General features: G+C 36.0%; 1 protein-coding gene across 10 annotated transcripts in view; it reads right to left on the bottom strand.

Moving 5' to 3' along the window:
* RNF111 (ring finger protein 111) overlaps positions 1 to 16,259 on the bottom strand; it is a 94,530-nt gene that overhangs the window by 10,163 nt on the left and 68,108 nt on the right. For 4 of the 10 annotated variants that reach the window (XM_072808889.1, XM_072808884.1, XM_072808886.1 and 1 more), the window contains exons 6-9: positions 10,606 to 10,925; positions 6,588 to 6,846; positions 2,611 to 2,959; positions 187 to 339 (exon numbers count right to left, since the gene is read on the bottom strand). In XM_072808889.1, coding sequence (XP_072664990.1) covers positions 187 to 339; positions 2,611 to 2,959; positions 6,588 to 6,846; positions 10,606 to 10,925 — 1,081 coding nt within the window. The remainder of the gene's footprint in view (positions 1 to 186; positions 340 to 2,610; positions 2,960 to 6,587; positions 6,847 to 10,605; positions 10,926 to 16,259) is intronic. The other 6 variants (XM_072808891.1, XM_072808882.1, XM_072808890.1 and 3 more) reach the window with 3 other exon arrangements.

Below are 16,259 nucleotides of genomic sequence, written 5' to 3'. Positions count from 1 at the left end.
CTGTCCCAGAACTCACGTTCCTCTTTCCACTTCAAGCTTTTATAACTTGCCAGAGACAGTGTCTCACAGATAAGAAAGAATTCAGTTTCTCCACATCACTGTTCTGTATGTCCACTATAAAGCATCTGTTCTGACAGCTCTAACACAGACTGCTGAGCATAACTTTGAAATAAACAAGATACTGACCAGGCAGATCTCTCTGGAGCCTGTCGAGGATGTGAGGACATAGTCTGAGGCACATGAATATGATGCCCATGACCATAATTTGGGTGCATCCTATGTGGATGGGGTGGGGGCCGTTCATGTGCCCGCCTGGAAACACAGAACACAAAAAGACCACTGGAAATAATTGAATAATTGGTTATTTCTTAATGTAGAAAAAACAATCTAATATTAATATTATAAACTATAAATTAGTAATAAAATTACTTATATAATAAATTATGAAAAGCATAATGTAAAATTATGTAATGATTAATAAGTAAATCAATAAACCATAACTCCACAAATTCTCAGTGCTCATTTTTTTACAATGCCTCCAATTCAAATATCATCCAAGGAAAAAGGCAATTTTAACATTATCTTCTTTATACCTTCTTTAGAGCAGATATTTTAAATATAGTAACAGGAAATTATTGGGAACAAAATTCTAAAAATTAAACACCCCAGCAAATGCTGCAGGTTCAAAGAAGTTATTTTATGTAAACATATAAGGGAGAAAAATATTTTGTCTTGGTTTTATATTGTAATGACATCCATTTTAATACATCTCTTAAAATACATGATTTTAAGAGAAAAACCTTTTAACTTTATGCATTTTTTTTCAAATACATGCAAGTACATTTAACATATCTGGGAAACTGGTATTAGCTACATTTACACTCCTTATTCTGCATCTCATATTATTGTATTTTCTCTTTTTAGTCTAAAGTCAGCCAAATTTATAAATGTAAATAGTCATAAAGTTCTAAACAAATGGCACTTAAAAAACAAACTATTCCATAGATTCATTCTTACAGTCTAACTCCTGTTTTCTATCAATTTCTAACGTATTTACAGATTTTGCATGTTTAAGCTTAATAATTTAAAACAGGAATTTTCTAGATACTGGAAGATATGAATTTTAAACGCCAATTTTCCATATAAGGAATTACTATACTAGAATGCCAGTTATAGCCAGAGATTCTCAAAATAATCTTACATAACTAAAGGAACAAGTTACCCGTGTGCTAGATCATTAATTAGATCAAGAGTTCTGCAAACACATTCTGAAAGGGGCTAAATGGTAATATTGTTGGCTCTTTAGGCTGTATGGCCTCTACTGCAACTACTCAATTTAGTCTTTGTGGTGTGAAAGACAACACAGACAATACAAGTGTAGCTGTTTACCTATAAAACTCTATTTACAAAAATACACGAGCAGAATTAGACTAACAGAGTATGCTACCATTAATTAGAAAAATCACATCCTGGGGACACTTAGGTGGCTCAGCAGTTGAGCATCTGCCTTCAGCTCAGGGCGTGATCCCGGGGTTCCGGGATCGAGTCCCACATCGGGCTCCCTGTGAGGAGCCTGATTCTCCCTCTGCCTATGTCTCTGCCTCTCTCTCTTTCTGTATCTCTCATGAAGAAAAGAAAGAAAGAAAAGAAAAGAAAAGAAAAGAAAAGAAAAGAAAAGAAAAGAAAAGAAAAGAAAAGAAAAGAAAAGAAAAGAAAAGAAAAGAAAAGAAAGAAAGAAAGAAAAGAAAGAAAAGAAAGAAAGAAAGAAAGAAAGAAGAGAAAAGAAAAGAAAAGAAAAGAAAAGAAAGAAAAAAGAAAAAAGAAAAGAAAGAAAAGAAAAAAGAAAAGACAGAGAGAGAAAGGAAAAGAAGAGAAAAGGAGAGAAAGAAAAGAAGAAAAGAAAAGAAAAAAAAAAGAAAAATATCCTAAATTTTCAGAAAGTTCAATTATAGTCTTTTCATGATATTTGGAGAATATTTTAATACATAAGCTTGTAAACAAACTGAGTGAAGGCTATTTTTTCATTGTCAGTTGTTGAAAATTCTACTAGGACTCTTTTTCCCTCTGGCTGGTAACATATATTAAATCTTTGACAACTTTATCTGTTGTTGCCCAGGATCATCATTTTTTTTTTTAATTTTTTTTTTTTAAGATTTATTTATTTATTTATTCAGAGAGAGAGAGAGGCAGAGACACAGGCAGAGGGAGAAACAGGCTCCACACAGGGAGCCCGACATGGGACTTGATCCCTGGTCTCCAGGACCACACCCCAGGCTGCAGGCGGCGCTAAACCGCTGTGCCACCGGGGCTGCCCAGGATCATCAATTTTAACATTTATCTTTACTATGGGATATTGAAGAATCTGATGAACAAGACTGGCTTACAAAAATAAATGACCCTGGGTCATATTCTGAAAATGGTTTCTTTAAATAACGTGATATGAACTTGTTTTGTGAGACTTACAACTCAGGACAACTCAGTAAAGAATTTTCTAGCGAACTGAAGATTTAGTATGGTCACATCACTCCTAAAGACTTTTAGTTTTAAAAACCAACAGAAATAGAAGGAAAAGGAACAGCGTGATCATCTTTTAGAAAACATAATACATACGTTGGATGCTGCATCATCCTCCTCCTTTGAACTTCCATCCTCTGCATCACTTCATGAGGATGCAGTCTCTGTGCTGGGGGTGCCGTGGCTGGAATATGGTGTGAAATTGGCTGGTGTGTGGGAGGAAGATGCTGAGGGATCGGTGCGGCTGTACTGGCTAAATGAGTTGGGGGTGGCGGTGCCACGGGGTGAGATGTTGCATGAGAAGATATCTGAGAATGGAAAGCATGTACAGGATGAGGAATAACATAATCCACTTGAGGTGGAGGCTGAGTCTGAGGAGGAGGGTTTCCATGAGAGTGGGGACAGGCAGAGGCTTGATGATGAAGCGGTCTTGTCAAAGAAGCATCTGTAAAAAAAAAAAATATATAGGCACCATGCTGTTGAGCATACATTGCTGTTATAAATTCCTTTCTTCTAAACAAACATATTAGTACACTTTTAATTTTTATGAATACTTTATTAATACTTGAGTCTGTTCAATTCTGCTTTGCAACCTGCTTTCTTCTTTGATTAATCTTAGGTTATCTTTTTATGTCAATACATACAGTTTTATTTCATTCACAGCTTCACAATATTCTATTACAGAAATGTACCAAAATTTATTAAAGAAATCACCATTGATAAAAATGGGAAACAATCCAAATGCCGCACTAAACACCTGTGTATATAATAATGCCTCTTTTGCTCACTCTTTCATACAGACATGCATATGAGTGCACACACATATATCACTCATGGACAGCTTCTGCGGCATAAATTCCTAGAAGCAGTTCTTAGTCTGAGAAAATCATTTAAACTCAGATGTCAGTTGACAAAATACTCTTCCCAAAAGGTTACCATAATTCATATTTCTGTGAATAGTATACAAGAGTGCCTGATTTACCCTATACTATAACTAAACTTATTAAATGCCAATCTGAAAAAATCTTCTATTTATTAACTACTTATATTTCTTCCCAGAATTGCCCATTCATATTCTTAGGCCATTGTTCATGTTTTTCTCATTGGTTTGTAGGTATTCTTTGTATACATGGAAGGTATGTCATTATAAGGTATAAACATTTTTCCAAATTGTCTTTTGTTAATTTTATTTTACCATATACAAGTTTTTTGCTTTTGTGGAGTCAAATGCAGTAGTTACACTTTTATAAATACATAAATCTTGCTTTTGTTTATGATTACTCATTACAGACCACCATAGAGAAGAAAGGAACTTGCAAGTTCTTTTGGCCAAGACTGCAAAGATACTCCTTTATTGCTGCTCTTCTCTCTCCCTGCACTGTGTCATTTTTCCTGCGCTACATTAAGAAGATGAAGTGGCATATTTGCCAAGAACTTGCAGTGGAAATCAGCCTGAATAAAGATGGCTTCCCCTATTTCTTCATTCTTGGATTCAAAGCAGCCGCTGAAAAGTCTCTCCGAGGAATACACATCTCTCTTACTTTAAGAGACATGCATCTGTTCAAGGAGACAAAATATGTTGTCTCCTCCTTGGATTTCAGTCCCAGTCCCAATTTCATTGTATTTGGAAGACTTTCTTGGAGTATGGTACAGAGGAATGGCCATTCTCTGGTTTCAGGTCAGAAGAATTTCCTTCAATTTTAGTCACTTCTGATTCAGCAGGGGTGAAAGTTATGTAACCATGAACTCATTCAGCCATATTTTCAAAGGATACCTTGCTAGCATGTATTTAAAGGAAATTTTCATTAAGCTCAATATAAACTCTGAGACAATTTTTAAGTGATTTTCTAAACGTCATGTTTTCAAATCAAGACTTTACTCCAAGAAAACTCAGTACTTGGTTATAAAGAGAGAAGTCACTATGTTTTACCACTGTTAACTATCCTTCCTCAAATTCAGAGCATTTTTTTTCCAGTTTCAATTCGAAGTTTTCTATTTCTATAACCATAATCAAGAAATAATACTGACAAATATTACAAAATTTTAAAGTTTTGTTTCAGAATGAATCAATTTAAGTTTAACTCTTCAGCAATCATTTTTTTCAGCTTTATTGAAGTATAATTAACAAATACAATTATATATTATTGAAAGTATACAAGATGACAATTTGACATACATATAACTTTGTGAAATGATTACCACAACCAGGTTCATTAACACATCCATTACCTCACACAGCTTTGTGTGTGTGTGGTGAAAAGTTCAGCCTTTGTTATAATTCACTGTAGTTTCTAAACAAAATAGATTGCTAACCACTACAGAAAGGTGACATTCTGCATTCCCATAAGCCATCTCTCTCTTCCTTCTCTATTTTTTGTGTTCTTGCCATTAAAACAAACAAAACAAAACAAAACAAAATTTGATATTGCTTCCTAAAAGTTCAACATGTTACTTTGACCCAGAAATCTCACTCCTAGGAAGCTACCCAAGAGACAGACTAAAAAACTACAATGTAATCTCAACAGAGAAATGATTTAATACACAACACAATATTATGAGGGTATCGAGAATAACCACGTAGATTTTTATGGCTAATATGGAAAAAAAATCTAAGATGTACTATTAAAACTTTTTTAAAAAAGAAAAAACTCAAAGAGAAGCAAATAATACACTTATGATCCCACTTTTTAAAAAAGACACACATAAAAAAAAATAAAATAAAATAAAATAAATAAAAATAAAAAAATAAAAAAGACACACACATATATATACTTTTGTGTGTAGAAAGAAAAGCTCTGGAAGGTTTTTATAAGCTACAAACAGTTGCTACCTTCAAGATATTCAGATTAGTGGAATGTGAGAGAAGGGCTTTTAACTTCTAATTTTATGTTATTCTGCAGTTTGAACTTCTTACAATGTACACAAGTTACTTTGATAATAAAAGTAGAGCAAGTTTAAATCTAAAACACTTCTTTATTAGGGCATTTAAAAAGAAATGGACTCACTTATAAACTGCTTCAATATATTAGTGGGGGGGGGACAGAAAACTACACATTTTGAGTTCCTAATAAAAGACAATCAATTAAAATATCAATAGGTATCACAAAACAGCCTAGAGAAAAGATTTTGCCCATTGATCAGTGCTTTGTGAAAGCTCTTCCAAAACCTGTTTTCTAACTTATACTTTATATCTTAAGTTGTATCACTGAAAAGGTAAATGATATTATACCCAGGTTTCACTCTACAAATCCTGGGTTGACTCCAGCTCTATCTGTAAGACTCAGATTTTTTATATTATAGGAATGGAAGAAGATATCTAATGAGATATATAACTGAAAACAATCCCTTGCATGTAATCAGAACAAAAGCAAATGTCCTTGCCAACCTCCTAGCTTACTTCTGGTATGAAAATTCAGTTTTTTAATTAATTTTTTATTAGCCTATAATGTAACAAAGTAGTAAATATGTGTTACATAGCCTAAGAGCACTTCTCATTTCCTATGATACTCACAGATCTCAAAGATTTCAATTTCTTCAGAAAAACTATGTCTGACTCTATTTAATTGCCCACATCAAATGAACAGAGAAATCTTTTTGCAACCGGCCAAGCTCTCTGTGCAAGTATTCTCTCGTATGCCTCAGCTGACCTTCAGAATTCTTAGTCAAAATTTATTTGTTTGTGCCTAACAACTACTAAGCTTTCAAACTGTGTGTTACTCCTAAGGATAAATCTCAATCCCTTAAAGTTTCCTATCATAGGAATCTAAGGTACCATTCAATGTAGTTCAATTTCATATATTAAAATGTAAATGTTAAAATGTAAAAGACAGAAAATATCATACTTTTTATTTTTCTGACCTTTTTAAATAACATCTGTTCTTTTTACCTTAGAAGGCTGTTTGGGGAATGTGGGGTGAAGAGAGGATGAAATGGACAAAATACACCCTGCTCTAAGGTCAAGAAAACACTAAAAATTTATGAATTAGTATTATTGAAAGGTTATTTCATAGAGGAATGTACAAATGCTTCATTTATATGCCTCTAAGTTCTTTGCCTGTTAAATTTATACTTACAAGGAGGTGGCATATAATGTCGACATGATGACAGTGAGGCTTGTGGAGGGGGCTGAGGCTGGGGCTGCGCAACCATGCTGGATCCATAACCATCTATTGATAATGGCTGACTCGGGGCAGCAGCAGCAGCCTGATGGCCAAAGATTGCAGCTCGGGAAGAAGAAACAGGGCAGCAGGGGTCAAATGCAGATGCTCCATGAAAACCACCACTTCCATGACTTCTGATACCATTGTTGCTCAGGTCTACTGGCAATGCCTGCTGTATAAAGAGGAACTATATTTTATCTTTCTAAAGTTTGGTCAAAACACTGTTTCATGTTATATTATAAAAGTACTCCAATTGCAATCTAGAAAAATAGAATCTCTAATAAGTTAAAAATTTCAAACCGGTAAAATTTTCAGTATGAAGACCTATTCAGCACTAAGAAAATACTGTGTACTTTGGATTGTAAAAATTGTAGTGACCATATATTTAAAATCTATAATCAGTTTTTTAAAATCAGGCATAAGATCATGCTACAAGATGAACAAAAATTCATTTCTATATTAAGGTCTAGCTCTCTTCCATTATCTAGATTTTAGAGAGAAAGAAACTTTAAAATCATAAAACATATAATCACACCACTGAAAAGATTAAGGGTTCTAGGTACAAACTTGTCTGTTCTGTTTCTAAACTGTAAATAGCAAACATTAAACTGAAACTCTAATAATACAAACACTATCCAAGATAACAAAGGGTGTGTGATTATTCAAGATGAATGATGAGCTAGCTTTGCCTTATAATAATTTCATTTACAAAAAAATTAGAAATATGATTTTAGGGAAGGTCCATTTACTAAGTTGGAAAAGAAATCAAAGAGTATAGATTCCATGTCTACTCATCAGTAATTAAGATTATTCCCCAAAAGCATTTTGAAAAATCCTAAGTAAAACACTTCACTCGATCACAATCTACTCTAGAGTAGATTACAAAAACAGAACTGCTTCTTTGTATCTTAATTTAGTGTTTTAAAAAGATTTTATTAATTTATTTGACAGAGAGAGAGGGAGCACAAGCAGGGGGAGGGGGTGGTAGGCAGAGGGAGATGGAGAAGCAGGCTCCCTGTTGAGCAAGGAGCCAGATGTAGGGCTCAAACCCAGGACCCTGGGATCGTGACCTGAGCCGAAGGCAGATGCTAACTGAGACATCTAGCCACCCTGCCCCTCTTAAGTGATTTTATTTTTTTTAAAGATTTTATTTATGTATTCATGAGAGATACACAGAGAAGCAGAGATACAGGCAGAGGGAGAAGCAGGCTCCACACAGGGATCCCAACGTGGGACTAGATCTCAGGACCACACCCCCGGCCAAAGGCAGGCGCTAAACTGCTGAGCCACCCAGGGATCCCTCTTAAGTGATTTAAATACAAGTCTTTGCTTAGTGTTTAGTATAGCTGTCATTTTAAAAATGTGATTAAAGAAAATAATTTAAAAAAGAAAATAGTAGCATGATGCCATATATGTATTTATATACAAGAATTGTTCAATACTGGAAACTGAGGAGCTAAAGATGAAGAAAACTAGGGAAATGCATTCTTTAGACGCCCAGGTCACCCAGCAGTCCTCAAAGGAACCATTGTGGTCTCTGAACTTCCAATGGACCTCCAGGCTCAAGGGTAACAGAAACAAAAGGAACTCTGAATGCTAAAAGGGAAAGGGGATGATGGCACAGGAGAAGCTATGGGAAGTTGAAAAAGAGCTCCTTTCTTCTTCTAGATCATGTACCTATGCAAATTCTAGCCTGAGTTGACAAATACATGTATGTCCTTCAACTTGGGTAATAAGGTTAAAAATATTGTAAGACTATGAATTTATAATCCCTTCCCTATTTTGGCTAAGACTTGGCAAGTGGACTGGATTATCAACATACTATGAAGATGAGTAAATTTCCTATCTTTTTCCAGTCAGTGATTAAGAACACTCCCAGCAAGTAAGTTAAGTAGGGTGAATGTCCTCCTAGCAAGAAACTGAGGGTAAAGGTAAAAGTAAAGAATAAAAAGAGAAGGGGGAGGGACCACTAAACCGAAGCCTCTTCACAATACCAACAGTTCATTCAAATCTTGCTCTAGAAGGATAAAGACATAGTAAACAAGATCGGCACAGAAATGGCAAGTATTACTTTACAAAGATCCTAAGCAATGCATAACACTAATTGACCTATTCTCTCAAAAGAGAAAGCTACATCCAAAGGAGTAGTAAGGGCTACAAAGTGTCAAGTGACTACTGCACCTTCTCTGTTGTCAGGCCTAATCCTCCCCAACCCTTGTCTGCCTACCCACAACCTGACACTAATCATAATACATCTACACAATCACAAATGCTCAGATCAGTTTGCTTCTCCCACTCCTCAACTTCCTGCTGTGCCCACACAGATCTCAACTAAAGACTATCAGACATTACCTCATGAGCATGTGGCTGATTTCAGTTTTCTAACTGTCTATATGAGTCTGTTTATATTGTTAAAACTTCACTGTTTCTCCTTCATACCCTCTATTACCACTGACTGCCTGATTCTGTTCTTCAAGTTTTGTGTGCAGTCCAAATATATCTACTTAGAGATAAGTGAATAGGTTACATTTATTTAACAGTGAACAAAACTGTATAAGATTCTACCTGTAATTAACACACTAGGTTAAAAGAAAATACTGCATTCGTATGATCTCTCTCAAACCAGCTGTATTACTTTACTAGTTCAACAACAACAATATTCTGTAAACAAAAGGCCCCATGTTTTGGTAGCTCTTGAACGAATGTAGAAAAAGTCAGCAGATTCATTTCTTCACTGTTTTCCTATAATACTTATAAACCCTCCCTTTCAGCTCATATTTCTAGTGAAAGACAATTTTACTTTTAAGCAGGGCCTTTCATTCAGTCCACTAAGAAGTTTTTCTTGATGTTTCTTCATTCCCAAGAGGAAGAACAGGTTTTAGAGGATCAGTAGATGTTAATATTTAGAACTGTTAGGAGAACCAAAACAGTCTAAAATCTCTTCAATCATATTTCCTACCAAACTCTTTCAAATTTACTCTCGAAAATAGCAGCTTATCTATTGTTTGTTTGGTTTTTCTAAGAGAACATCCCTCTTTCTTATTTTTAATCTGTCAGATCCAGGAAAGATAACTATCAAAATCTTAAAAAATGAAGTATTTAGGAAAGGTCAGGGGATACAGAAAAGCAATTGCCCTGAATTTTCTAGTTTGACTATTTTCTAGTATATGTCAGTTACAGTTTTACCTTAAAATTATGTTTTACTTTTAAAAGTATGTACCCCAAAATATCACAATTATACATAGAGATGACACAGCAGAAGTTAAAACAACACGTAATACACGTAATACCTGACCTTCACTTACTCCACATAATCACTGACACTAATTTAATATTATTTGACATTTCAAGCACTCATCATTAATATCAAATAAGTTAATTATAATTTTGTTACTGATAGATATTTCAATTCTCCATAAACTAATAAACACCTCATCTGGCTCTGAGAAACCATGTCACTGGTTTGCATTTGAGAAGGCAGTTTATTTCTAGATAAGTGAAGATATAGGGAGTTCCAGAGTAAAAGGTAGAGGATAAAAAAACAAAACTAGAAAAATGTCCTTATTTCTCATGAATCAGGTTGACACAGCAATTCCAACACTCTGAAATAAAATTCCAAAGATCAGATTCACCTGTATTTAACTAAAAACCCCAAAAAACATTTCAGAATTTTAAAAAAGTATCACTTCTAATTTTCTACATCCCAGGCCCTCTCAATTAGTTGCAATAATTTAGACCATCAGAAAATCCTAGAGACTTAATAAAAAAAAAGAAACACAGACCACTAAATTGGGCCACTTTTGCAAGGGCAACATATTTATATTTAGTGTATAAAATTCATCCTGAAGGTTGTTTTTCTTTTTCCTCCTGGGAAAAAAAGCACAGTTTTTACAAATTAAAAAAAAAGAAGACCTCATCAAATTCCACATACCTGGTCATGATAGCTGGTAGCAGAACTGCTGTTGGCTCCACAAGGTGCTTGTACTTGTGGAGGTCTTTCCACAGGGCAAGCAGGATCACTAAAGGAGGGAGAAACTGGGACAGCCGGGTGGGGGGTATGATGGTGGTGGTGATGATGCTGAAAATGGTGGCCATGCTGCTGAAAGCAACCTGCATGTGGATGTCCTAATGCATGGTGATTCTGTGATGACCCTCCACATGGTGAGTGCTGGGGACAGCAGGAAGGTAATCTTGGCATTGCAGGAGGGCCAGTTTCTGTTACAGCATTAGAGGCAGTTCTCCTTGAGTCATCTTGAAACAAAAATGCACAGAACAATCAAATGATCAAATATCACTCTGTAAAACATAGGTACTGTATATAAATTAAGCAAATAAAGAATTGATTAAATTTAATCAATTGAATAAATTCAAATCTCTGTAAAGAAGAATGTGATAGCACCACATTCTTAACATGCATATGACATAATTTTGGGCAGTAATCTTCACTAGGATTTTTCTGAAAGCATAAATCCTTCAGGAGGCTCACCTTTACCATGATGGTATGTGGGGCGGGGGGTGTGTGTGTGAGTTTTATTTATATAAGTAATCTCTACACCCAGCATGGGGCTCGAACTTATGACCCAGAGATCAAGAGTTGGATGCTCTTCCAACAGAGCCAGTCAGGTGCCACTACCATGATGTTTAAATATGACAAGAGATAGCCTTTTCCTAGGTCATAATAAACAATAAACTTTAAACTGAATTTTTAAAAATTCTAGTATGTCACGTGAGTCCTTATTTGCAACAAAGATTCTTCTGAGTCCATGAACTCTCTAACACCATAAATCATTTCTATGAAATAATGACTATGTGTTTCTTAAAAATCCTATCTTCTTAAGACATAACCACCCAACTCAGAGAGGTCTTGCTAAGTCTCACTAACCTGACATCCTTTCCCTTCCTCTGCCCTCCAAATCAGACTTGAAAGAATAGAACAATAAAACTCTAATTTGTGAAAAATTAAAGGTATCTCATAATAATCTAGTGAACTAGAGTTGAAGAATAGGAAAGGCATGGAGTCAGATGTGCTTGAGTTTAGTCCTAAGCCTGTGTAATCCTGAGCAATGTGACTTAGAAAAGTTATTTGACCTCTTTCTTACTGTTAAATGGAACAATAATCATCTTGCATGATTGTTTTTGGAAAAGATGATTCTGTAGGTATGAATCATCTGAGTCTTGGTTATGCTCTCTGCCATATGCCCAGTTATTCTGAAGGCATGCTCTTCCATGCCAGAAGACCTGCAAAAGCACCCCAAGAAGGTCTACCTCAGGGCTTCAGACTTATCTAAAAAACAGCATTTTCTCAAGCTGCATATTATGTACAAACTATATAAAACAGATAAAAATGGAGGGAAGCTTGGCTGGCCCAGTCAGAGGACTGTGCGACTCTTGAGCTGGGGGTTGAGTTTGAGCCCCATGTTGGGTTTAGAGATTACTTAAAAATAAAATATTTAAAAATTATTATTATTTTTTTTAATTTAAAATACAAAAATTAAAGAGTAGAGGGGTGCTTGGGTGGTTCAGTCAGTTAAGTGACTGCCTTCAGCTTTCTGCTTGTCCCTCTCTGCCCCTCCGGTCGATCATGCTTGCGTGCACTCATTCTCTCTCTCAAGTAAATAAATTCTTTAAAAAAAATAGAGGAGTGGAGAGCCCAGAGCCCTGTCCTTATTAATTCCTTTCCCCCTTCTGCACCTGACTCCTGAGTCATCTCCTCAGAGCCCTTAGGATTCTAGAGTACCACTCTTCTAGCCCTATTTCTGGAGTAACCAAGACCAGGGAAACTGCTAATATTTGGCTCACAGAACCTAGCCAATCTCTTCTGGCCCAATGTACTGATTAGGAATATACTAGATACTCACAAATAATATAAAAATCCAACCTAAACTGGCTCAAATAATAAAAGGAATTTATAGGCTCACATAAATGAATCTGGGTGGGGTGCTTCAGGCTCTGGTTGATATGTCTGATTGCAGCAAACCTCCCTGTAATTCTCTTGGGTCTGCCCTCCCATACATGTCCTATCCTGCCTTTCCTGATTCTCTTCTGGGCAAGGTCTGTGATCTAAATCCTGTTAAGCAGTATCTCCATACTAAATCTCTGTACATTTTTTTTTCTAAGTTCCTAGTCTGTCCTATTTGGGCTAATTTCTTGTACTCTTTTGTAAAGGTTTTTTTTTTTTTTTTAAGATTTTATTTATGTATTCATGAGAGACAGAGACAAAGAGAGAGAGAGAGAGAGAGGGAGAAGCAGGTTCCATGCAGGGAGCCCGGCATGGGACTCGATCCCCGGTCTCCAGGATCACGCTCTGGGCTGAAGGCAGCACTAAACCACTGAGCCACCCGGGCTGCCCTTTTGTAAAGGTTCTTAACTTGGAACTAGAATTCAGGAATCTGTGACCTTGGATGGAAAAACAAATCCTAATTTTTACTAATTTCTAACTGCCTCCTGGAATCAGTACTACCTTGTTAGAATCAGTTGAGAGGTTAAATATTACAAGTAACTTGTAACTACAACAACGACAAAGGTGACAAGATGTTTTATTTTTTTAAGCTCTCTCTCTTTTTTTAAGATTTATTTATTTATTTGAGAGAGAGAGTGTGTGTGAGTTGGAGGAGGGGCAGAGGAAATGGGGGGGGGGGGAGAGAATCTCTAAAAGATTCCTTGCTGAGTGCAGGGCCTGACACGAGGCTCAATCTCACAACCCTAAGATCATGACCTGAGCCAAAATCAAGAGTTAGATACTTGGCCAACTGAGCCACCCAGGCACCCCATGGTGTTTACTTTTAAAAGATAAATTACAGCAGATTTAAAGTCAATTATATAATTATGTCACTTTCATTCCAATTTTATTTTAAAGACTTTATTTATTTAACAGAGAGAGAGAGAGAGAAAGCACACAAGCAAGAAGAGCATCAGGCAAAGGGAGGAGAGAGAGAAGCAGGCTCCCCAAGGAGCAGGCAGCCCAATGCGGAGCTCGATCCCAGAACCCTGGGATCAGGGCTTGAGCTGAAGGCAGGTACTTAACTGGCCAAGTGACCCAGGTGTCCCTCCAATTTTCTTAAATAACCTGGACAAAGTTACAACTAGCTTATCAGGAATAGATCATGATTGTCTATCTTAGCTATACTGAATCAAACATTAACTATTTTCCATATGCTGTAATATCTATAGCAATAACTATTACAGTAGCTTTACCTCCAGCAACATTTTCAGGGTTTTATCTCAGCTCCCATGACCAAGTATTGCACAAATGAACATCATTTATTGTGTTACTTCATAAAAAATTATCAGAAACCTCTGGAACACCAAATCCATTCAATGAGTAAGCTAAGTGACCTTCATATAGTTCCTTCCAATTAAAATACTTTATTTTTATAAATCCAGCTATTTGGGGATTATGTATAACTTCAAATTTTAGGAGAGGAGTGTGCAGTCAGAGCAAAAGATGTGTGGACTAGTAAGGCTGTGAACAAAGTGATAGATATGATACTCATTTGTTCAAAAAGAAGTTGTCCTCTTTTTCTTCAAATATTTCTAATACAAAAATCAGAGTGAGAGAAGAGGAAGCATAATGACTACAATATATTTACAGCTGAACACATATTTAAAGGGTCATATCACTAACGATGTGGCTTCAAAAAGAAGACTGACCTTATAGTTCTACTTCTTAGGGTACAGTTTTGGCTTCCAGTTAAATTAATAATATATTTTCCTGGAATGCAGAACCTCTTTGTTGCTTAAACAGGCTGGTAACCCAAAGTAAAGGCAACTGAATTTCCTCTTGTTCGAGAGTGACTGACCAAGGAAACTACCATAAATTAGAAGTGAAATACTAAGATCTGATCAAGCAAATAAAACATTTCCTTTTTATTAAAGTTAGCTCAGAGAGTGTCCACTAAAAATGAAACAATAATAAACCTGCACCAGAGAAATTAATTCCATAGCCCAGTGACATCAAGCTGGTTAAGATACTTTCATTGTGATTCTAGCATGATTATTGAGATGTATTCATTCCTCTGGCAAGCATTACACATAATAATGGTACTGGTAAAGGATCTATTATATAAGGCACTGAAAAATACAGTGGTGAAAAATTAAAGTCCTGCCCTCCACTCCTTTTTAGTAGGCTTCACATACCCAGCCTGGAGCCCAATGGGGGACTTGAACTCAAGATCCTGAACTCATGACCCTGAGATCAAGACCTGAGCTGAGATCAAGAGTCAGATGCTTAATTGACTAAGCCATGCAGGCTCCCTGAAAGTCCTGGCATTTAAAATAACTTATTATGATGTTGTCTGCCTCTGTTGTTTTATCTCTGGCAACTAGAAACAGGCCTGTACAATGTAGGTGGTTTAATAAGCCCTTGCTAAATATAAGTTTACCTCTCAAGGGAAAAGAGGCATGTATGGAGCTAAGTACTATGAAGAGAAAAACTTGATCTTTAATCCTTAAGGAGATCATCATCATCAAATATGGAAACAATTTAAGATATAAATCAACCAGCATTAAAATAGAAGCACTGGGTTCTAAAATAGTATAGAGCAATGTTGTGCCCCAGGGAACATCTGGGGATACCTAGAGGGGAAGTGGTACTACTGGTATTTAGTAGGTAGAGGCCAACAATGCTGCTAAATATCCTACAATGCATGGGGAGCCCCCCATAAAAAGAACTGCATAGCACAAAGACAACAGTGTCAAGACGGAGAAATAAAGGAAGAGTACAGGCTCCAAGCCAGACTTCCTACTTTTGAATACTTGGTTCCACTATCATTTAACCATGGCCAAGTTACTTCACCTATAAAATGAGAAGAGTAATAATAGACTCTGCCTCATAAGTTATTATAAAAAAATAGAGTTAATGTAGATAAATCATGGACCAATATTACGAGCTCAACATAACACAGATGTTAGCTATTATTATCCACTAGAACATTCTGTTAGGGCAGAAAATTTGTTTTCTTTCCAGTGCCTAGAACAGTGCCTGATTTATAGTGTGCAATCAATAAATATTTGAATAAATGAATATATAAGATACCATGCATGCATAAAGTAAAAAGCACATGGAAAAGTCAAGATATATGATGAGCTATTTGGGGTGTTTGGAGTTTGAGGTGGTTGCAGAATGGTCGTCCAACGGAGAGAGGTGTCCAATAGGCAGCTGGATATAAAAATTTAAAACAAAGAGAAGGCTCTAGAAACACAAATGGAAGGTCACTGGCATACTGGCAGTAGTTGAAAACACATGCAGTTATGAGACGGGCTAGTGAGAAAGGATAAGAATAGAGTCCTGGGAGAAAACAAAGATGCGAAGATTACTGCCAGATTTTTTTTAACACATTTGTTTTGACAAGAGTCAGAAGAAAGTTAAGGAAGGAGTTTCAGGTATAGAAGACCCATTTAAGGGTACACAGACTTAACACAAATGTACTAATGCACACTAAGGGAATGGAGCAAACAAAGATGCTGAGAAGGTAACTGTTAAAGCAAGGTCAAGGACACAAGAAGGGACAAGAGGTAGAGCATGAATAAAGGGACTGCAAAGGAAAAGAAGGAGTTAAAAGACCAAGAGTAAGGAAAGAAGGATAT

This window comes from Canis lupus, chromosome 32, assembly GCF_048164855.1.
Source record: "Canis lupus baileyi chromosome 32, mCanLup2.hap1, whole genome shotgun sequence".
Classification (NCBI taxonomy): domain Eukaryota; kingdom Metazoa; phylum Chordata; class Mammalia; order Carnivora; family Canidae; genus Canis; species Canis lupus.
The sequence above is the reverse complement of the archived record's forward strand: the minus strand, read 5'-3'. Positions and strand labels throughout refer to the sequence as shown.